A 24,745-nucleotide genomic window follows, 5' to 3' on the forward strand; every position below is an offset into this window, starting at 1 on the left:
TTAAAAATACACTTAGAACATCATAACTAATCATATAAAAAAATGCATAATCAAGTGGTAGTGATTTGTGTCTTTTAACTAAGTGGTTCAAGATTTATATCCTAATTAATCCTTATATATGAAATAAATTATATTGGGAGAAAAATATTCATATTATGTGAGCTCAAGGTTCTCAATGAAGATTTTTTTTTTCTGTTGTATCAACATCATGGTTAAAAAAAAATAAAAGGATACATCACTTGTTTTTATGTTCATTTTGTTTTTATCTGGTGGGTTTTCATTTGAACATAACATTTCGACTGCAAATCAAACATCCGCTTTTATAGGAAACGGGTGAGTTACCTTGAAGACATTAACATTTCTACAAAGTCTTGGTGATATAATTTATTAAATTTATAATACATTTACTGTATATTAATTATGAAATATAATTAAATATCATTAATAATTTAATATATGATTTATTTAGCCTTAAAAAAATCCTTTGATGCATAAGTAAATTAAAATTTTAAAAACAAATATTATAACATTCTTTGGGAGTTTTTTCGAATCCGATAAAATTCGATAAAGACACAACTAGATTGTATAATTTTAAACTTATCTCTTTTATATTAATCCTGGAACTCGACCTGCGTTTTGCTGGATAAAAAAAAGAGTTAAACTCATCCCACCGTGTTGCAATGCCCTACCAATGAATACGAGACTCTGCCATTTTAAAAAACTTGAACTACTTGAGCATCGTTCGAATGAAGCATTGGAGTTTCTTGAGATGTCCACTTTTCCAATTTCCAATGGGAAACAATGCCACAAAAGTTTGTATCATGTGCGCACTATACCAGGTCGGCTCAGTCAAGAACCCTGTACGGTATTTTTTTTTCCCTCTATAAGATTGTATATAACGTTATACCTTTTACCAATAGAATAATGATCTAATATTAATCGGAAAAAATGTAGCAGGAGAAGAAATACTGTAATGCGAAAGCCTCCCATAATTAACACCTTGACGCAGTTATGCTTTCAAATTCTCATTTCCATAGTTTCACGCAATGATCATGGCTAGCTGAGGCAACCATTTCATTTTCGGAAGAATCTGCTAGTCCAGCAATTAATCCCTTGTGAGCTGGAACAGCCCATGTTTTACTGCTCTCAGAGGGACTCCACAATTCCAGGGACTGCAATGCAATAAATTGTAGACATTATAATGTATTTGCTACGTATGTGGAAGAAGAGTTGTTAATATGACAAGCAAATACTGAAGGAAAGATATTACAAATCAAGTTTGCTAACATTATGTAACACAGAGGCAACATGGATCTATTACCACTGTATACATGAAAATACCTAAGCATAAATCATTATTCATTTTCAAAGGAATCCATATCAAAACACTAGACTTGAAAACTATTCTATGCGATGCACATGTAATGTTCAAGAAGATAGTGGTCATATACAAGGTGGTGCACTTGGTCTCTTAGCCTAAATAAATAAAAGAAAGAAATTTCAAAAAGCCAAGAGTTCGTCCTTGTAACTTTGTTAGGAATAATACAGAAGGCACCGACAAAAATATCAATCTAATACCGGATGAAGAGTTTACCTGATAGCCACCAATAACTAAGAGGTTATGATATTCTGGATGAAATACGCATGATTGGAACTTGTTTCCGGTTGAATGCAATTCACTTATGCATTTTCCGTCTGATGACCAGATACGTGCAGTATCTTCACTGACGGAGGCAACATAGTTTCCATTTTTATCCCAACAAATGGAGAGAACATCATTAACATGTCCCTAGAAGGAAATGAAATTTAGTAATGATACATGTTGCAAAACTCGAATTTCAACTGATTGGAGTTAAATTAGGGGTTATGATACATTATAAGCATGCATTAACCTCGAAGGTTACCTCTAGATTGTACAGAAGACTGTCGGTCTCCACATCAAATATTTTGATATTATTTTCTGTAGCAGTAGCCAAAAACTTCCCAAAACTAGGCTGGAATCTGACCTGTTTACTACCTCCCTGAAATTCATCATTATCATATCAGTACTTATAGTTGGCTTCGTGTTTTTACAGTAAGTGTCTAAGCATATGAATGGGAACATCAAGTCTAACTAAAAGAACATCACAATATGCTAATAACGTGTGCTGCTGCATGCTTACTGAGTTGGTGATTTGATGAATAAAGCTATGAAAACAATAAAGAATGTTAGTGTGAACTGTGAATTCAAGATAATTTATTAATTAAAATATTCATTATGCAGTTTGGAAAAACTCCACTTCTACTGATTACTTATCATGACAATTTCACGTACTGGAAAATCTATCCTTCCAAAAGAAAACAGTGGGTGTAAAACTGACCTTAGTGATATGCATGCAAACACCTTGATTGATATTCCACATTCGAATTACATCATTACTATCACATGAGCAAAGAAGGTCCACTTTTCTTGGGTGGAAGTCCAATGACATTACTTGTTCGGCATGCCCAGTAAGTTTGAGCAGAGAACTGGTTGGCTATATCATGAAACAAAAAACAGTATTAAATTGACTGCAAAAAACAAAAGAAGGAGAAAGTGTAAACAAGAAATAAAAATTGAAAGCAAGCAGAGGGTAGGATGGAGATGATCCATACTCTAAACAATATTGAAGATTTGAAGTTATCAAATATACATAAAGACAACCAAGACAAATGTGACAAGTGACAACTTACTCTGGCTGCATCCCATAGTCTCACAGATCTATCAAAGGACGAAGTTGCAAAGATAGTTGAACCTGGTCTAAACCGAACATCTGTAACAAGAAGTGAATGTGTTTCTGTAGTAGTTACACAATCAAAATTTTCCATGTTCCAAATGAAAACCTGTCATCATAAACTACAATAAGTTCTGAACACAAGGAAAATACCTAGGCAATGATTCTGAATGAATAAACAAAACTAGAATTTGAAAATTTATTGCATCGTATTACCTTCTTCTCATGTCCAGCACTTGCCAAAACTTTTCCATCCGATGAAAAATGGCTAGACAAAACCTTGCTTTTGCTTGAATGAAGGCAACCAACCTCATTGAATGAAAAACCTACCATAATGGGTGGAAATTCTTATGCTAGAGATTAATAAACATTTAATAAATATAATTGCCAAATATAACTTTTGATATTGAATTGACTATAGTATATTTTACTTAATTTTATTTCAATTTCGTTTTTGACCTTGCCATAACTGTTTAGTGTCTAGTTTCTATCATATTATGAGAGTTGATTTCAACCCTATATAAAGATTTTTGGCACTCAAACTACATACATTTCTCTGGAACTAGAAAATTCTAAGATGATACAAAACTAGAAAGTTTCTATGGCCTCACATCAGTATCTGGTGTTTCTATAAATACTAAATTATGATCAGCTGGTTTAATACATGAACTGAATTAAGGCAATACTATTTTCTTGAAGCTGTGGTATATTACCTTTTTTTTCATTTCTGCATGTGGCTGAAGTTCGTTTCAGATTTCTGAAGGGTGCAATTTTATGATCAGCGTGTTCATTTTCTAAAGACAGGAAAGACTCCACATTTTCATCCAAAGGTTTTCCATTGGCTGTATCCTCACAGTTCTATTGTTTGCATTCCATGGAATGGAAAGAACAAAAAGTTAAAAGATAGTAAATAAGGAATCCCGTTGACCGAAAAAAGAAAAAAAATAACAACAATGGTAATGGCTTTAAACAAAGCTGTTTTTGGGTAGGAATGAAAAGATTTTCAGGATTTTCTTTGAAGGTTTATGCATCGTACCCGGGCACTTTCTCCAGGTCTTATGGATTCTGTTGTCTTTCTTTTTCTGTTATTCTGATTAAATACAAGTATATTTCAGATACACATGCACCAGTCATTTTCTGTCATCAATAAGGTAAAGTTCAATAATTTGGAATTTTAAATTATAGAAAAACATGCCTCAACATTCTGGAACTGCATCTGCATTTGTTGATCCTGCTGGTGTTGATGCTCTACAGTTGTAATCATTTGGTTTATCATCTGTCATAAAATTAGTTTGTTACAAAGGAAGTCAACAACTGGAAACACAGATTCATATGGAATATTTAGATAACCTTAAGAATCATAATGTATATATCAGCTTGAATGAGATGAAATGTTCATTCCTACCTTTGATTAATAATGACAAACAATAGCTTATTCCATGAAGAGGGAGATGAAATCATAACACAAATTATTTCAAATGCAACGGATCTTCATGAAAACCATAGTGTCCAATTCAAAGACCATAGCATAATTGCACTGGTTCTTTTCTTCTTCCCTTTTTAGTTTTTATGTATTTAAACTTTTGAATCCTTCGAGTTCAAAAATGACAACTGAAGTTTACCATCGAAGAGAAAAGATTGTGAACTATGCTCTCTTGTATGATACATCATTTTGTTGCAAGATTTGTCCCTACTGTTATCAAAATTTCAGCTTCTTCAAAATCCAAATTAGAACAAATACTTTCTTCGTTATAAAATCCAATTACCTAATTCATCAAGATTAAGAAAAAGAGTTAATTTAGTTGATAACAATAAATTTATCTTAAATTTATAACTTTTTCCAAAACTATTATTATCATTAATACTCATCTCTTTTCTAATTGGTTGTCAATACATTTTCTCTCTTCTTTTAACGAGAGATATTTCTAGTTTAAAAATAATTAATGAAAAAAATATTATGTATTAAGTCTTATATATAAAAAGGAACAAGTATCATTTTAAACTTGAATCTTATAAATAGGAATGGAGAGAGTATGTCTTTTGGAATATCCAACAATAGGACACAACTCCATACCTGCTTATCCTTATCACTTGATTCAGTCTCAGAAATCTTCGTAGTGTTGCATTTGCTAGAGTTTTCAGGAACTGTGGAAGTCTGATTTTTAGAAGTACCTGCAATTGCTTGAGCAAGGATTGCATCCTGATTTTGTGTTTTCAACATTTGACACTTCTGTCGACAATTTGGTGTTTGCAAAGGTGAAGTTAGTACTTGGTTCTGCAGACCCAACAAGTCTTGGTTAATATCCAGATAATATCAACGACAAACTTTCATATACACTTAAATGGAAGTTCATAGAAAAGCTGAAAGCATGTAGAATTTGTTGTTCAAAAGATTCCAGAAGCATATTCCATCACGTACATTTATTGGCCATCCATTTAGTGGCACTATATTGAGAGCTTCATTGGTTTCTGCAAAGAAAACGAACCATCAAGATCCCAAAACAACGATATAATAAGAACTAATCAGCTTGGGGGGAAGTTCTTGTTGTAAATAGTTGAACACAAATTTAATTATTTACATCTATTTGGGGAACAGGGTACTAAAGCATCGATTTTAGAGACTTAGTAAACCGTTTTTCCCAGAATTCTACACCAAAACCAAAAATAAAGCAAAAAGTGTAATGATAAAACTGAAGGTAATGACTTCTGGGTCATACTAGGGTGCCTCTTTAAGAGATCATCAAACTAAAAATGAAGCAAAAGGTGTAATGCTATACTTATATCTGTTTTAAACAAAATAAGAATAACAAAGAGTCAGAGACAAGTCGCATGCATTTTTCTTATTATATTATAATGCAAAGCTCACCACAATTGAAAAAATAGAGAAAGAAGAAAGTAGGGTATAAAACGGTAAGACTTTCCAGATTCCAGAGCAAAAGGGAAAAAATGCAAGAACTACAATAATGGGTTCAAGAAATATATACTTGTTTCATGAAGTCCATCTAAAGGAAGCATTGTTTTTTGCATTACATCCAGTGGGTCCCTAGGTATATCCCTCTCCACACTCATGCCAACTCTACTATCCTGAAAATATAAATAAAGTAAATTTGTTACACTTATGCACTGAATTTGTGATTCTCATAATTATATGTAGGTGAACTGGACCATACCTTAAAGACTTGCTTCTGGGCCTGCTTGCTTAGTACATCTTGCGGTGGATAACTGACAAAACAGAGAACAGTAGAAAGAATAATGTAAAGAGACACAGTGAAGGGCGTTTCATCGCTTCATAAAGCCAATTTAAAAAGTAACAACAGTTGAGAATATACTTCCTTCAATTTAACAGAAATTTTCTTTTTTCTTACCAGAGCTGCTAACATTTTAAATTTGTATATATAAAGTAACAGCACTAGTGTCACATAAGATCAAAAGAACCTTATGTAAATTATTTCATATCACAGTGAAAGATGATAATGCAAACTCGCTTATGGGTTTGAGAGGAATAAGGAACTGCAGGAGTATGAAAGCAAAACACACAACAAAAACCATTAAAATAAATAAATAAAAAATCACACATCTTTACGTTACTTTGAACTAATCCCTGACAAGAACGTCAGGTTATTTTTTATAACATCATGCAAACTTGGTTCAACATTTTCGGGCAGATATCCAAGATGCTCTTCTTTATTGTACATTGTTGAAGGTATTACACAAACGGCTGGTTGAGCCATCATGTTGTTAAAGCTGGAGTTGACTTGAAATTGTGGAGTTCTCTGCTCACTCATTGATATTTGAGGGATTCTCGGGGGAGCATTATTCCTTGCATTATGTGTCATCATTGGGACCTGAAATTTGACAAATAAATTACTCTTTACTGCTTGAATAAAACATTGAACAACACAAAATAAGACCAACTTTATCATATAGTTAGTGATCACCACCTTACTAGAGGACCCTGGCCCAGTCTCTAGGTCCTTCCCTTGCCTAGAGTTAAATACCTCATAGAAAATAGACCACCATTCAAGCAGAAATCCATCTGGAGAATCAACCACTGAATCTAAAAAATTCATGTCTGCTCAATCAATTTCCAGCATGATTTAAAATGATAAGTGAGCATAGTATACATCAATATCAATTCAATCTAGGTAGCTGGTAATTTATAATATTAATTGAGCTGAAGTACATGAAATCATGAATATTAAGTTCAGTATGCTATGTAATCACTGAAATGTGCATCCCATATATATCACCACCTTCTTACAACAAAAGGACCATATAGGATAGCTTCTACAGAACTTTACTTAATTGCATGTTTGGATTTCAATTCGCAGAGCTCAAGAGTACTTTTACTTCCAAAGCAATAAATTATTCCTTCCTCATTTTGTATATTGGAATTCTGAAATGTGCATTAGAATTGGCAAATGCATTTTCCCAACTTTAATTTCAACCAAACATTGGAATTCCAAAGTTTTTTTAAAAAAAAATATTTTGATATTTTTTTGTTAAAACAAATGCTAAGTATAAAGGTGGCTACCGGCTAGGTTACCCCTTTCCAAAGTAAAGGCATATCAGAAGGTGAAACGAGGATTCATAGTAATTAATTTAAATAACTTAAGAAGGAAGAAAGAGAATAACCAAAAATTGAACTCAGAGACCTATAGTTGATGCAGAATTATGAATTTGAGTGAACCCTATAGGCCATAGGGTATTTCAATCCGAATAGATGGTAGCTAGCGCTTCCAATGATTTCAACATATGAAAAGAATATATAGCAAATTTAATTAAAATACCAACACTTTCAACGTGCGTGTGTGAATATATACAATTGGATAGTAGAATTAAGTAATAAAGGATGCAGGGTATGACATACAAACAGGGTGATCGGGAACTTGTGCTTCCTTCTTGAAAATCTCAGCAGCGTTGTGCATTCCCCTTTTGATCATATAATCATGCAAATATAATCGAAGTCTGCAGAGCCAAAATTCAAGATTTAATTCACCGTATTAAAACGACAAGTAAATTGAAATTTAAAAAAGAGGATTATTTTATAAAAAGATTAGACCTACATTTTATCAGCGTCCCAGCGATCAATAGGAGGCGTGGCCATGATGATGGTGAAAATGCCTAAGCTGCCTCTACAGCAGTACTCTGCGGTTCATACAATTCGATCCGGGTTGGTGAAGGAGAAGAGAGAATTGGGAATATAGAAATCGAACGAGAGAGAGAATAAAAAGGGGAACTGTAACAGATGAATTGCGAAGAGAAAAGAAGAGATGGAGTGTTGTGAAGTAACTAAGCGGCAAGCAGCGACAGTGCCATGCAAAAGAAAAAGAAACAAACAAGAATCGGTTTTAAGGTATATATAGAGAGAGAGGTGTTACTGTACCATCGCTCTATTGTGGGACCCACCTTACTCTCCAGGGGAACCAAACCAACGTAACCTATTAACTAGGGTTGCGTGTGCCTGGACCTGGATTGCATTTCCTTTTTTAATAATTGCAGGATTTGGGTAAAATTATTAAAGAAATATTTTTTTGCATAAATTTTAATGTAATTAGTATTTTTTAAAATTCAAATTTGGACCCATTGTCAAGATAAAATAACTCTTATTAGTTCATTTTTGGGGTTTGAGGGAGATGGATGGATTCAAACCGATTTATCTTTATTTCTGCTCAATAATTTTTTTTGAAAAGTTTATTCATTTGAATTCAATTACACTCAACTAAGATTCAATAATATATTTCTTTAAAAAAATAGATCCAATAATATATCTGAGAAGATTAAACTAATCTGATTTATGAAGCAACAAAAAATACTAATTTAATTTATTAACAAAATTAGTATTTAATCTGTATAAATTCAATACGATATCAAAAAATTTATAATATTAACATATCATATTCAACCAGATAAAATAGACTATAATAAAATTGGAATTCTCATAATTTTATTCATCACGTTGTTTTATAACTTTGCGAGGTATCAAAACTGCAGCATGCACATGTTTTGTGATGTGAAGTGGAACCACTAATGTTTTGGTCCATTTGGTCTCACATCACTGGCTTATTGCCATCTCATTGACTCATTTTGGTATTCTATACCGTAAATGAAAATTTCCTTTTCCTTGGAAACGCAGAAATAGAATATTGCGTCTCATCCAAGACAAGTAATTAAGAATTGAGGCATGTTTAATAGCCTCTGTTGCCAAATATGTTGTGGGGGCGTTCCTGATGCACCTACCTACCCGGTTCCCTCTCTTAGTAATTTGCCTATATATATCCCTTACTCTTGGACAAAAAAAATACACTTTCAATTTTTTTACTCTTAAAGTCATCAGACTTAAAAATAACAATATTGAATAAATTTCCTCTTTTTGAGTATTTCATTTATCTTTTTTTAGATAAAAAATAGTAAAGTTGATTTTAAAATAATCAATTATCATTTTTCATTAGTTTTTGTCTGTTTTAACAGAAAAATAATTAGAGGGAAAACATATTAGTAGTACATGAACAAACTCTATTGATGGAGTAATAATTAGAGGGGTGATTAGTAGTTGAGCTTAATTCAAGATTCAGTTAGAACAGGAATTTGGGAATAATTATGAGCACCGTCGAAACCACAACCTTTCCTAGCCTAATTAGCCTCTTGAATTGCTATTGTCTGTCCTCTAAATTTGTTTTCTGCAAAGTAATTGATAAACGTTACAACTAAATTGCTTAAACTGCTCGTGAAATTACTCAAAAAAAAAAACTGCTTGAGAAATTTAATTGTTTAAGAAGCGACTCTAGTCGTTTGGGTACAATATCTTAACATAAGGAAGTGCTATTGAAGGAGTTAGTTTTATTGTACCGGCATTCTTAGCACGTATGGCAATTGTCCTAAGAAATTCTATAAGAACCGATAAAAAAAACTGTGTTCGAATCCGACCCGTATAACTTAAAAAAAGAGTTAGTTTTATTGTCAATTTTTCATTTGAATTAAATGAAAGATGCCTATACCTTGAATTTTCCGTACCCGAATGAATACAATTTTCCAATTTCCAATTAATAAAAGTGTCTAAAAACCTTTGCACCTTTGAACAGATTAAGAGTCATTAATTATTCATTTGCAACTAAATTTGATTAGTTCATTAATTATGTATTCTTGAAAAAAAATCATTATTTCTCTCTCTTATTTATTTTATAGACTCACTTATTTATCCTCTCTATTTTCACTGGAAAATCAATTAATATCACTCAAACTTAGTAATAATATAGAGAGAGATTCAGACCGACAAAACAAAACATTAGAAAACTCAAGGTAATCAAAAAGCTCTGTATGGTTTTTTATTAAGCTAAACCAATACACCGTTGAAGAAGTAATATTTTTATGCATCTTAACATTTCTTTTTATACATGGTTGAAGCAGTAAATAAATTTTATTAATATAATATCATAATTATGGAGAAAAATTAAACGAATTCGTCAACTGCTTCACGATTTCAATAAAAAGAATAAAAATATAAAATGAAAAGTAAATCTCTATGTATATATTTTTTTATTTTCTTATAGAAACAACGTACTACGAATTAATTTTTTTGTAAAGATTTTTTAAAACTATACTCCATTTTTATTTCCTGACATGCAGTAAAATAGAACAATTAATTATTATTTTTTAGTGGAAAGAGAGATTATAAACAAGTGAGTATATAAAATAAATAAGAGAGAGAGAGAGAGAGAGAGAAATAATGATTTTTTCAAGAACACATAGTTAATCAACTAATCAAAGTTAGTTGTAAATGGATAATTAACGAGCCTTAACATATGCAAAGAGACACATGGGAAAAGAAAAATCCAAACCAGGAACATTAGGTTTTAAGCATCTTTTTGGGTGTGTTTGATTCAAAGAAAAAAAAAAAATCTGAATTAAAATAAAAGTAAGAGGTGTGAATTCCAAGGAATGGAAAGTACACACCTATCTGCAAGGCAAGATTAGCATCAAAGAGGAATTATTACAATATAGTAAGGCTGGAGCTCTATATGCATCACATCCTCCAATTTGGTCATAACAGCTAGCAGATTATGAGAGAAATGAAGTTCTTGTTACAGTTCTCCTCCTGCTCATGTTTCTGTTTCGTCAAACTAAAGAAAGAAAAACATAAGGAGAAGACAAGAAAGAGTCAGTGACAAAGGGGACAGACATCTTCAGCCAGCAGTATGTTCCTCATGACTTCAACTAGAATTTTTGGTTGCTGTAGTGTTCATCAACTAAGAAAATAAAATCACCAAAAGTTATTTTCAGACGTTTACATGAAGTATCCATATAAATCCTCCCAATCTAAATATATTATGTCTTGTTTTGTAATGTTTCATAGTTATTAATTTGCTCTTTCTGCTTGTCTCTACAATCTAGATGGGTCACTTTGCAACATTTCATGTTCAATAGAGACTAGGCTAGTTTGTATTTTGAACACTGCCAATGCAAGGAAAAGCCTATGCAAACTCTAATTGACAAGGGTCTCATAATTTAGATGCATGGATTCGCTTGACTGAATAAGTTCCCTAATGATATCGTGCAAGACATGCAAAAAATCATATTTGCATTAATTTTTTTACCTGCTAATGCTCTTGCTCTCGCACCGAAACATCAGTATCATAACTAGTGAGTAACATGCAAGTTTTAAAACATGGAACAACTCTTACAAATAAATGACACATCAGAGCACAGTACAGAGTCATTAATGTGAACTTTATGAATGGTGTGCTATCATCAATCCAGTACAATGCATGATTGTGCGCTTTGGGAAGCCTACACAATAAAAGTGAGTGAATATACTGCAAACAAAATAATAAACACGTAACTATGCGCAACTATGTTTACCTCAAAATTGATAGGAAAATTTTAATCTTGTGATTAAGAAACTCTCGAAGGGAAATTTATGAAATTCACGGGATGAGAATTAAGGTTAATTCTTTATCTGAATTCAAAATCTCAAACATGATGGAACACGAATAATGAAGACAATCAAGTGATACATATTTTTTAGAGTCCCTTTTAACGAAAAACATTGGTACTTAAACAAGACCAATATAATCGTACGTTGTGATTTTTAAGGATTAAAGTGAGTTGTTTTTATAAAAAAAAATATTTTAAAGGACTAATATTCTACTATCAGAGAAGGCTTTAGACCCTTAAAAAGATATCTTATTTACCTTATGACCAAAAATAATATATTATTTTGTAGAGATTTAAGTGAAAACCTCTAAAATCTAGGCCTAGGCTCATGATATTATACTTCGTCCCTTAATTTCCATTTAGGACTAAGTGCCTGTATAACTGTATAAATCTTTAATTTGACTTTGCGACACAGATTTGAACAATGAATACGACAGGAAGCACTAAGAGAGAATGCTAAGCCCAACCTAATTGTAAGAGACAAGGCATTTGAATCTTGCACTCCCTTATTCGTATCTTGCACTTCCCCTTGCATTTCAAAATTTCACTCCTAAATGTAAATTTACAATAGAATGTGTTGGATTCAATTGTGGGAGTCCAAGAAACAAATGCCAAGATACAGACCCATCATCGCAAAAGTCAACTTTGGGCCCTGAAATAGGAAAAACGAAAGAAAAGAAGAGAGAGAGTCAAAACCCAGTTACAAGATGGAATAAACAGGGAAGTCACAAAAGCCTAAAAAGATGCAGAACAAAGTATAAACTCATTCACAACAGGAGCTAAAGCTTTGAAGATAACTGGTTTGACTTATGATACGTACGAGTATCTGATTCTATCTTCAAACAAACGTAGACGTCCAAATTTGTGCTTTCCTTCTTACCTTTCCTTTTTTTTGCATTTGCTAAATATTGACCTCACTTTTTATTTTATGTAAAATTACAGGTGGGATCAGGATTTAAAAAATTGTTTTTACTGCCATGGTTAAAGACATATGGCATCATTTACTTGGCTTTCCTAAGCCATAATTTTTGGATATAACATACTCAACCATAATTCTGGCATCATATATGTCTTTACAATTTATATCTCACCGTAGATAATCTCGTATATATCAGCAAACATGGCTAGTAACCTTGTTTTCAGAAATCATGTGTCCACTTCTAAGAATGACGATTTCCTCTTCTAAATATACATATTTTACATGCATATCCTAGAACAGATGATTAAGAAAAGAAGTGCAGATTTCCATGAGATAAAAACTGGAATGGAGGATACTTCATCCACTTTCTTTGGAGTTCCTCAATTCATTCAAGAAATGACCGAAACATCTCTATGCATATATGCGCACGTCTTTCCTGTTTTGATGCTTGTTATGGAACCAAAGTGCACAAAAGTAAAAAAAAAAGTTTCAGATAGAATTTCTAATTTCCCATGAATGTAGGCCCTCTGACATTAGGATCCGGCTGGAGTCGCCATTCCTTCTCCTTCAGACACTCTAATAGAGACTGTGGCTCATTCCTCGGGTCTGTCACTACACCACACCCATAAGGGGTTGGTCTTTGAAAATTGTTGTAGACACTTCCTTTGTGCTCACCAAAAGCAGACAAAAAACCTGGCTGCAATGGTGGGGGCCCTGGGGACTCCATATATGTGTACTGGTTAGATGGCAAAGGGTTGCTCCATCTATCAAATTGACCAAACCTGTAAGTATCATGATAGGGAACGTTCACATGATTACCAGGACCAGGACTATTCAAATGAGTGGGCTGCATGTAATTGTTAGTCCTTTCAGGTTTGTAATTTTCTCTGTACCAACGCAGCCATTCCGAAGAAGTCATTCTGCCAGGTGGTGTGTATCCACTTGATAGAACAGGAAATCTAGGATCATATCCATGTGGTCCATAAGTAGAACTCCAATCTGGATAACCACTTTTTGGTACTGAGTTGTCAGGAAATAATGGAGAAGATAAACTAGATTGTGCATCAGTAAACCATGCAGCATTATCAGGAAGTAATGGAGCAGAAGGTACTGGAAGGGAATATGTAGCAGAAGAGGAGTAATGGAAGTTTGAAGACTCAACCATTGAACTTGTGACTGAATTCTCAGCTTTATTGATGGAAATACTGGCCAAGGATGAAGAAGCTATTTCCTCAATGGGCTGCAACCTGTGCTCACTAAGGCCATTTGTCCCATTGTTTCTGTTGTGGCTCAAGCTTCCTCTATCAAGGACCCAAGCATTGAGAGAAGGAGGGCCAGCAGAGATTGGGGCTTCAGAGAAAGTATGTGCATTTGATTCCCTTGTTGAAGATTCTTGCTGTTTGAATGATTTGTCACTCCTGAAATCCAAAATGCTGAATTCCCATGGATCACTTTGAGTTTGAGCTGGGTTTTGTGCCAAAAGTAGAGAACTAGCACGGTGCAAACAATCATCGGACAGTAAGCTCTGGTTGTCCTTGTCTTTTGGTGTCATCTTGTCATCAGTAGAGATAGAGCAGTGTGATGGAGCTGAATTGTACCTTGTGAGAGGTCTGAAGAGAATAACTTCCTCTTCTTCCACTACAGAAGATTTTCCATTGGTGCTGGAGCTACTTAGATTATCCTTTACCATCCATTTACCCTGTTCTCCCGTGTCTTTGTTGGTTTGCTGATTAGGCTCTTCCAATTTTGTACTATGGCTGTTGGACTCCACATTTTTTGTTTCTTTCTTGTCATGATCTTGATCTGATCTAGCCAGATAAAATTTGTTTCCTAATTTATCACATGTAATCCACTTCTGCCAATTATTTGAACTGCTTGCTATCTTGATTGCTGCTTCTCGGATGCGCTCAGTACGCAATTCAATTCCACTTTCAAAGTTGTCTATGTGTTCCCAATTACCGCAAAAATCCAATGAGAGATATGAACAAGCTATAGGTACAAAGCCCCTTAACTCATAATCCTCCCAAAGAGGAGTTCTATCAAGATGCTTCTCGGTTTCCTTTTTGTCATCCTTTAGATGATTTAGAAGTTCAACAAACATTTCAAAAAAATAAGATATAGCTATTGTACTCTTTTGATCGGTTGCACATACTTCATGTATGCTTGAACACCACTCCACAAAAACTAGCACTGAGGGCAACAAGGGGCAATGTATCAAAGAACTAGCCTTTAGGCATCTTTCAATGAAACGTCCCATCAAGCTGAATGCAGCAGTTAATGCCAGTTGCATTAACTGTCCATCATTTTTGTTTTCTGATTCATCTTTTCCAAGTTTATCAATCAGATTCGTTAGGGAAAATATGAGAACAGAAACTACTTGTATAGCTCGGAAAGGACCTCTTCTGGCTAAATCCATTTGACTATAGGATTCCAACATGGTCTTTAGTTCTGTATCTTCTAGCTCCATCGTTTTATCCAACTCTCCAATTGTAGATGCCAACGCAATAGAGAATTCCTCTAAACTGTTTCAAGAGATAAGGGGTAAACGACATCAGAAATTCAGAACACATAATAAAAGGAGCTAAAAGTACACATTAATCTAAATTATATGAGTAATTTGTTGACTTGAACAATTTGGTCTGGCACAGTCTGGCATAAACTAACAATGTAGGCATATGATGACACTACTTTGAATAAAGACATAATACTCAAAAGCATTATATGGAATCCAATGTCTACGTTTGTCATCTCAAAATCAACTACAAAATTTCTTCAGCTGTGCAGCTTAACTGTTCATTGGTGCTTCAGACGATACAGGCCCAGAATCAGTTTCTTCTTTAAACCTCTTAACCAGCTCATAACTCAGAAGAGCAACTAGATTTCTAAATATTTTGGACTGCCAACGACAAAAGTACTTATTCTCCATCTTATTTATAAGTAACATGCATGCAGCAATAATCAGTGCAATTAGAAACCTATCATCAGTATCTTTCTTTTGAGGTAGAGAAGGTGTAAAATAGAAAAGCTCTTTATATGATACTCGAAACATAAAATGTATTCACACACAAGGAAATGTAAATACTAACTACTTTGAGGTGACTTGAAACCCTATGCAATAAATTAGTTATTAACTGTGAACTCAATACATGTGTTCAAGAAGAAATACTAGTCAAGGATACTGTGAATATGAAAGACTCAATTTGACAACAAGAGGGAAATACAAGGAATAAAAAAAGGCAAGGCAAAATGCCAAGAACATTTTGAAACAAAATGAAATGAATCCAAGATATATACCTTGACGATATGAAGAGGAAGCTTATTGTTCTGACCACAAGAGACCATAACTTTTTTAAATGACTACTTTTGCCTTCAAACTTGTTGCAGTTTGAGCTATCATCTTCCCATTGCACCTTGGTCTCTTCACCAATTCTTCGAGAAGGTTTCAAGAAATCTAAACAGATTTTGCTGGAAACATATTCCAGAGGAGATGACCTGTTCTGCAAGATCATTAATAGAGACACTTGAGAAGATGAAAGTATAAGAAGCTTAGAAACATTGAACAATAGATAGAATGAATTGCAGTGTATCAAAGAGCCTTAATATCATATTACCTTCTCAAACAACAAGATAAGATTGTTCCAGGCATCAGGAAAAGGTTCTTTAACAGCTAAACTTCTTACACAGTGGTAAAGAGCAAGAAATTCATCACCAATATATGTTGCCAGTACAGCCAACTGCAAATAAACAAGGTTATCATAATTTGAAGAAAAAAAACACAAATAAATGATAAAAGTTTCTATTATGCAACGCTGCAATTGATAAGAAACATTTACCTGATTTTGCGGGTTACCACTGTCTGGCCAAATCCTTGTTGCTTCCAAATAATGGGCAGCAGCAACTGACCAATTATGATTTTGAGTATCAGGGTTTTCACATTGTTGTTTGTACCTGGCAAGATCCCCCATACAAACTAAGCAGCGATGACATAAATACTCGCATTTCTCCATGACATCTGGTTCAACAGAGGCAGAGTTCCAACCCTTTTTATAAAATAAAGCCTCTACTGGGACTCCATAATGTTTTCTAAGTTTTACAATCAGAGTTTGGTAAAACTCAACAGCCTCAGTCAGAAATATCTTGAATAACTTTAAATTATTGCCACTGTCTCCCTGCACAGCACGATTTTGTGGCATTCCTGATTTTTTGCTCTCCACATTACCAGAGGTTTTCTTTATTATTTTGCGAAATTCATCAATATGCTTATAGTGCAGCTTCCACAAAGAATATTCAACATCCTGAAGTTCTGAGAACATGTGATTACTCAAGATTATTCTCTCATAACTAGACCGGACCCTGTGGTACAAGTCTTGAGCATCAGAGTGCAAAAGGCCTTTGGAATGGATCAATGCCCACAACTGCTTTTCAGAATTCCCAATCTGAAAAAATGAACATTACACAGTTGAAAGGATATCAATTAAGTTACATTTCCCAGACCTAATGCATAAAAAGGAATGATAGTTTCAGAAAGTCACCTCTGAGACAACTTTTTCTTCATTATGAATTCCAGGCAAATGAGATGGATTGGTTGCCATGATCGAAACTGAAGGGCTTCCTTCAAAGGTGATGCATCTGCTTAGCACAAACCAGACCTATTAGTAAGTAGTGTCATTCTTGGTACAAGGATAGGGGAAAATTTTCAAAAACTAACCGCACAATATGAATATAAAAATGTTAATCAGCAGCATGGTTGAAAGTCTGGATATAAGGAAGCCAGAATCACACATATGAAATTTAGTTCCAATGCTAAAATATAAATTTCTAGAGCATTGATGTTCTATTCAATGTATCCATGGAAATTTTTGTCATCGCAACTTGGATGAACTTTTGTAGATCAATGACTGTGGTCAATGCAACCATTGATGCAATTGCTCCCCCTTATTTAATGCAATACATGGCCACCATTATATGAAGTATATACTTCTGTCATGTGATTTTTATTAAATTCTAATATGAGCAGAGTAAGTTCTTTATATTGTGAGAACAAAGCACACTAGACTCCAATGTTCATTTCAACATCAAGCAAAATTTAATGACTGAAAAAATGGGTAGATCGAAAGGAGTTTTAAGAGAAAAGGTCAGTTTTGCGTCCTTTTGAAAAGGAGAAAGAAAAATTCAAGGATGCGCAATAAGAGAAAAAATAATATAAAATAAGCAAAAAAAAAAAAGGGACTAGCCCCTGAATTTTCCACCTCAAATTTCAAGGGATACCAAACCGACAAAAAGGATAACAGACAATTAAGCACATGATACCAGGAGCTTAAGTACTTTTTCTTTTTTTTACATTCAGAGAAAACACGCATCCTAAATATAATAACTAACTCTAAGGTTGTGATCTATGCAGACTACTTCTTAAGGAAAGAAACGACAGTGACCTTATTTGAGCAGAACATACTCATCATCTTTGAGAATAAGTACATATATATGAAATAATTCAGGACCAGAGATAACCATGTTTGAGAAAAAGAAAGTAAGAGAATACAAAAATAGCCAAGTATGAATTTTTTGAGAATTAAAGTATCAATCAGACTAGCATAGCAGTTTTCTACCTCCCCAATATCCATACTACACACTAGAACACAACATAAGGGGCAAACATGCGAGAACAACAAAGTTTTTGGGAGTTGCAAGTTTCAAACTCATATCAGAACTGAATTGATGAAATTAAACTGGCAATAATAAGAAAAAACACCCACATCAACGAAGGACGGAGATAATAAACAAAGCAAAACAAAAAGATTTTGTTATCCTTTAAGGTAAATTAAGCAACTACGCACTGAAAATGAAGGCTAGAATTTAGAAAGCAAAGATTACCAAATGAAGAAGATATTCATGGGTGAAAAACTGTAGCAGCAACAAATGAAGCAGAAAGTGAAAGCTTTGAGAGAGAGGAACATGGAAGCGGAGAAGGGAAGAAGCAAGAAGAGTTGGACCACTTGCTGGGGTTTCAGTTGTGAAACAGACAAAGTAAAAAGGTAGGATTATGATGAGGAGATTGAATACAAGACAACAATCTTAACCATATTCTGGCTTTTCATATTGTTTTTTTTTTTCTTTCTACTTGGCACAAGAAAAATGTAAAACGAATAAAATAAAGTGTTTTATCATCATCATCTATTTCTATGACTAAATATGAAGGATCACTTGGTGAACCAAGACAAACTATCTGTGTGCATCTTGGAACACAATGACTTGTAGTGATTCACGATATACAATACATGATCAATTGAGCAAAAGTTCAATAACTTAGTAAAACACATTTTACATCAGATTAAACACATCTCAATTTCCTATAATTCACCCAAAAAAAAAAACATATCAATTTCCTACTACTATTGGAAAACAAGAAAGTAAAGTACGATATTATAGGAATCAAAAGCTTAAGTATTATATAAGTAAAAAGTAACATTCATAAATTTAAGTTTTAAGATTTTAAATTAAAATATATTATTATGTTTATTTATATAATTGCTCATGTTTAAAATTTTCTAGTTTACTCTACTCACTTGCTATTGCTCACCTACGTAAAGCGTTTTCAGAGAAATAATAAGAGCTTTATTTTATTTTATTTTTACATAACCCTTTAATATTACTCAAAGTAGTGTATATACACTGTCCAAGAAATTTTCCTCCCAAAAGTTTTAGGGACAATCATGTAACGTCAATTGCATAAAAAAGTAACAAAATTTTTAAATTTTAAATACAATTAAAAATTAAAAATACAATTAAGTGACTGATTTGATTCATTAATGTAATTAAAATTGTAAAATTTGAATTACAATTCATTAACTATTGATTTAAAATATAAAATTAATTCATATTTTCTATTTAAAATATATATTATAATAATGTATCTTTTCTTTTATTACTTAAAGTAATATACACTATAAAAAACTTCTCCCTCAAAAGTTTTAGGGACAATTATATAATTTCAATTGCATAAAAAAGGACAACAAAGATTTAAAAATTAAAACACAAATAAAATTAACAAAATTTAAAATACAATTAAATGATTGATTTATGTAATTAATAACAGTAACATTTGAAATACAATTATTAAATGTTAAGATATTAGTTATGTCAAAAAAATGATTCTGAACACTAGAATCTTCCCATGACTAACTGTTTTAAGTGTGGTATTGAGACTTATGTCTAAGACGGTACATAATTGATATGGGATTGTGAGAGGATATAACAATAATTATTTTAAAATTCATATTTGTAATATATAGTTTTTAATTCATTCACGGTGTAAAATTATATTTTTATACCGACAATTATCAAAAGTAATCTCAAATAATAATGTCAGCCAATCAATTATCCGAATTGAAGTAGATTTAGTTAGTCCATACTGTTAACTCAAATCTCAATATCTTCAATGACACAAACGTTCTACCAAAGCTGAAACCAATTGACAAAGAAGGCTCGAACTATAGCATCACAATTCGAATAAAAGCGACAAATTAGTACTAATCAACAACAAGCGGTCGGATCGGGTCGGATTTTGCCTACTCCACCTTTGCTCTCCATACTCCCAAAATCTAACATATTTTTAGATTATATATCCTCGAACCCTGAAACTCATGATAAGTTATACATTAACATAAAATAAAATAATTTTATATTATCGTCAATTATAAATATAATAAATTTATTATTTTCTATAATAATTATCTTAAATACTATCATACTAACAATAGTTTTATTAACTCAGATAATATAATTTTTTCTAACTTAAAAGTTAAAAAACTATACTTTGCGTTAAGCCTAATACATTTAGTTAATTATTTACTCATGAATTTTTAAAGAATTTACTAAACTCCACATAAAAGCGTGATCTTATGTTTAATTTCTACCGATAAAAAAAACTCACACGAATGGTTAGCTCAATTCTAAATGTTAAAAAAATTGGTAATAAAAATTTTAAATAGAAATATTTCACCTATTAATTTTCTTATTAGTTTAACATATATGAATAATATTTGTTCACGGATAATTTTCCTATAAATGATTAAATAAACTTTTATTTTTTGTTTATTTAGATATATTTAAAAAAATGATTTGATATTTAATTAATTATCTCTTATTAAATCAGTTTATTTTAAGATAAATTGATATTTTTAATTGTGATTTCATACATAAGTTAAGGATGAATTCTTGATTAAATAAAATTTTATAGTTTACCATGACATTTTCAATGATCTAATTTTACGTCACATTGCCACGTCACAAAGGTTTGACTGCACATGTGTGCATGATCGACTGGTCGTGCTGAAGGGTAGTTGGAAGGTTATGAATTCAATTCAATTTCCAAATACTCTTCTCCTACACTGAAGAATGTCTTTATGTGAGTGCCTGAATCCCAAGACTTATTACAACTTACGTAAAGAGTGATAAATTGAAGTAGCATGATGTGTTTTATTTAAATAATATATGCAAAAAATTTAAAATAAATGTTAAATTACAGCATATTTACATATAATTTTTATACTATTATTTAATTACAAATAATTATATATAACAAATTTATATAAAAAATTTAATTAGTTGATAATATAAAAATTTAATTCTCATTCTGCTCAACTATATGAGAAAGAAAGAGTATTTGCTAACAAAAATCTACTTCTATCATTATCATTATCATATAAAAATCCAAACGGTGAATTCTTTTCCATGGCTGACTGTTGCAAAAAGAGTTATATATAGTATAGCAATATTTTTTCTTTTGATTGATCTTTCCTCTTTATTTCAATGTTTATGCCACCAAAATATCTTCGCATTTAATTAACGCTTCAGATAAACATAAACTTTTGACTGGCGTTTTGATTGTCTAAAAGAAAAATAAATTACTTGGTCAAGTTAAAACTTACACGCTTTATCTTAATTACCCGTCTGAATAGATCCAAAGAAAAACTACCAAACTGAATTTTAAACGCATACATTTGTTAATTACTTTAGATTTATTTTTATATATATTCGTTATCTGATTATAGTTAAAAGTAAGTTATTTCTTATACACTTAAACTTTGATTCTTCCACATAGGTATATATATGGCAGAGATGTGAGCCATTGATGAAAGTGTGTAGAAAGAATTATCCGTACGGAAAAGCAAACCACGCGTAGCATGCCTTTGTGTTCATGATCATCAGCATAATCATCTCACCAATTTGGGGGTTAGTTAATATGATAATATCCTAACCAAAATTCTAGTGATCACATGAGTTTGGTTAAGAAGGATGGAGACACAAACTAAATTAAAAGAGCACTAACTTGGATTATAAAACATTTTCTATGAATATAACATATTGATGGATAGAGACGTTAGGGCTGGGGGGGCCTACGTAGTTGTTGTTTGGTTAGTGCTTTGATATCCGTTTCATGGCAGAATTCAAAGTTGATATTATTCATGAACTTAACATGTTCCAGGGTCCCACTTGTCTCGTCTCCATCCTACAGCAAGTGCTTATGATTGAGGTGATCATCTCTGCTAAAGAAGCTGGAAATACCATGCTCTTTGAATATTGTGAATTGTTATGGTCTTTTAATTTGATCTCATAGCATAGAAATTAATTTGAAGGGACCAATCAAAGAACTGAAAGAAGCCAGAGGGTAGCTTCCTCGCCTTCTTCAGTGATTTGCAATTAATTTTCTAGTAATTATTTAGATGCATTGGTTATATTGTCTATCATTTGAATCTTTTACTATAAAAAAGAGTGGCATTTGCTAACAAATAAACTTTTATCTAATTTGGTCAAAGTAGCTTATCAAACACAATACTACGGATCTATATTAATTATATGATTCATTAATTTTCTATACATAACAGTACGATATATTAAAATAACGTTTGATGTTGATAATGAATATTATCCTTTTCTTTTTATTTGAATACTCAAGAAGATAACACATAAATTAAAAAATAAATGTAATAAGTATGCTGATTTATATTAAAATTATTTTTAATTAACTTTCTAATATGATATTTACTATTATTCATTTGTCATTTATATTAAGTGTATGAAATATTTAAGATTAGATAAAGACAATTTTAAACAATAAAGTAGTAATTAATATCATGTTAATATTTTTCTTATAATATGAATTTTGATCTAATTCAATCTTATAAAATTAATTTGAAAGAAAAATATATGTGAGAGCAAAATTTTATTTTGGTTGGATTTCATCGTTGTCAGAATGAAAAATTTAGCAATACCTATTGTTCGATTAAGGAAGATTTGTTGGTGTTTGAGCAAACGGATTTTAGAACTGTACTTATTTGTTAGAAAGCCTTAAACAACTTTCTAACGTAATCGAGTGTGGTATATTTCTATATCCTTTAATTTAATGGGCGGATATATAATTTTATACAAGTGTTCAGTTGCTGATGTACCACCTGGATGATATCTACGATCTCTCATTTGGAGTCTACCCATTTCATAATAGTAATGAAAATAATGCTATAATCTTACGAGGTTAACAAATTTCACAAGCATGACGTGGCCTAAAATAACCTAAACAACTTTGTTGACATTAATTTGCAGATGAAAATGCAATTTTATTTGTGTCCTACTTATATAACGTTACTGTTAAATTCACGAAGCTTATTTATGATACACATGACAAGATAAGAATTTATTGTATAAGGTTTAGTGAAAGTATAATTTTTTCTTCAAAAAATAAATTAAAAATTTTATATATTACAATCACAAATAACTTCTTATACTTTTCTTCATTTAAATCATCTTACTTGCATGTAGTACATGCTAGCTTAATCCTTTTATTTGTCCAAAAAAGAAGCTAAATCCTTTATATTAACTTACCATATATATAACGTGTCCAATGAACCATAAACGTGAAGTGTTAAATGGGTTTGACACGCATATTTCTATAATTCTATGTCACTCTTGAATGGAAATTTATCAGAGGTCAGATGGAAGTTTAATTTCAGTGTAGAGTGCACAAATATCCTACGTACAAAGTGAAGATGCTAATTAACTTAATTAGTCGCCAAAGATGAATTTTTGACCCAAGTTGTGGTTAACGTTGGAGAATAAATTCTTCCTTACCCTTCCAGAATGTTGTGAATTATCAATTTGTATTAAATTAAAGGCTTGGCTTAGGTACCTATTACCCATAAATGCATGATGTGGCAGAATACACTTTTTGATTGTTTTTCACTCGCGTCCTTCACACATTTGTTAAGATTTCCACCGTTATTGGGGAATCCTAGGTTACATGTTAACTAGCTGCGCGGTGATTGAGATATGCAGCAAGAGAAAGTGCTGACAAACTCAGAAGCACAATACTACAATACTATAAAAAGGAAGAATAAATAGTCAATTTGATCTTTAAAATACTATTATTTCTCCTAAATTATCTCTAAAATGAAAAAAATATTTTTTCTTAATATTAGATGTTATAATAAATAATCTCTTAATATTGAAAAATCTTTAAAGTTAATCCCTAAATGTTATAGACACTAAATTTATTTATAGATATTTTTAAAGATATGTTTATAAATATTTAATACTTAAGGAATTGCTTATGCAATTCTATTACTTTAAGAATCATTTAAAAAATAATAAGACTTAATGAATTAAATTAGTGACTTATTCTAGGAAGGGAGAAAACACCATGACAAAACTAGAAGTAGGGGGGGCGGGGTTAAAGTGAATTAGACTTTCAGGCCAATCTGTTTAACATGTTTTTGTGTGACAAGTTGAGGTTTTGTCTACACATATGTAACTAGGAAATAGGGTATGGTGAACTGGGTTTGGTTAATCGTGAATTTTTTTTCTCTCTTTTAAAAAAAATAATTAATATAGTTATTATATTAATAATATTTTATTATTATGTTTTTATTTTATTTAGAATATTTTAAATAACAAATAATATATATATATATATATATATATATATATATATATATATATATATATATATATATGAATGTATGTTTGGATTTTATATTTATATTTTTATATTATTTTTAATGGGTTGATTCAGTAATTCTCCGTCCTACTTTCTCTTTTTTGACAAGTCAATTGTTAAAGTATGACAAGGGTTTTCAATCCGTTTCAT

At 31.8% G+C, this 24,745-nt stretch overlaps 2 protein-coding genes across 8 annotated transcripts; both read right to left on the reverse strand.

Moving 5' to 3' along the window:
* Positions 1–711: 711 nt before the first annotated feature.
* LOC114375497 (transcriptional corepressor LEUNIG-like) lies at positions 712–8,071 on the reverse strand. Of its 6 annotated transcripts, none has more exons than XM_028333285.1 (17): positions 7,820–8,071; positions 7,624–7,721; positions 6,695–6,789; positions 6,342–6,598; positions 5,924–5,975; positions 5,738–5,837; positions 5,173–5,222; positions 4,828–5,028; positions 3,949–4,029; positions 3,790–3,843; positions 3,467–3,611; positions 2,970–3,079; positions 2,713–2,862; positions 2,361–2,516; positions 1,905–2,021; positions 1,595–1,789; positions 712–1,172 (listed from the first exon to the last, which is right to left on the reverse strand). In XM_028333285.1, exons 1-17 carry the CDS (start codon positions 7,858–7,860, stop codon positions 1,026–1,028), a joined length of 2,049 nt encoding a protein of 682 aa, XP_028189086.1. In that variant the 5' UTR covers positions 7,861–8,071; the 3' UTR covers positions 712–1,025. The 6 variants fall into 6 exon arrangements, with proteins under 6 accessions (XP_028189086.1, XP_028189085.1, XP_028189089.1 ...); XM_028333284.1 differs by having other exon boundaries at positions 6,695–6,804; XM_028333288.1 differs by having other exon boundaries at positions 6,447–6,598; positions 6,695–6,810.
* A 4,570-nt stretch (positions 8,072–12,641) lies between these two features.
* On the reverse strand, positions 12,642–18,742 carry LOC114376274 (protein SMG7L-like). 2 transcript variants are annotated; one of them, XM_028334302.1, is made up of 6 exons: positions 18,478–18,742; positions 17,139–17,235; positions 16,440–17,042; positions 16,218–16,340; positions 15,901–16,103; positions 12,642–15,128 (listed from the first exon to the last, which is right to left on the reverse strand). In XM_028334302.1, exons 2-6 carry the CDS (start codon positions 17,196–17,198, stop codon positions 13,109–13,111), a joined length of 3,009 nt encoding a protein of 1,002 aa, XP_028190103.1. In that variant the 5' UTR covers positions 17,199–17,235; positions 18,478–18,742; the 3' UTR covers positions 12,642–13,108. The 2 variants fall into 2 exon arrangements, with proteins under 2 accessions (XP_028190103.1, XP_028190104.1); XM_028334303.1 differs by having other exon boundaries at positions 17,139–17,255.
* Between the last annotated feature and the right edge of the window lie 6,003 nt (positions 18,743–24,745).

The sequence above is a fragment of the Glycine soja genome, chromosome 11 (genome assembly GCF_004193775.1).
Source record: "Glycine soja cultivar W05 chromosome 11, ASM419377v2, whole genome shotgun sequence".
NCBI classification, from domain to species: Eukaryota; Viridiplantae; Streptophyta; class Magnoliopsida; order Fabales; family Fabaceae; genus Glycine; species Glycine soja.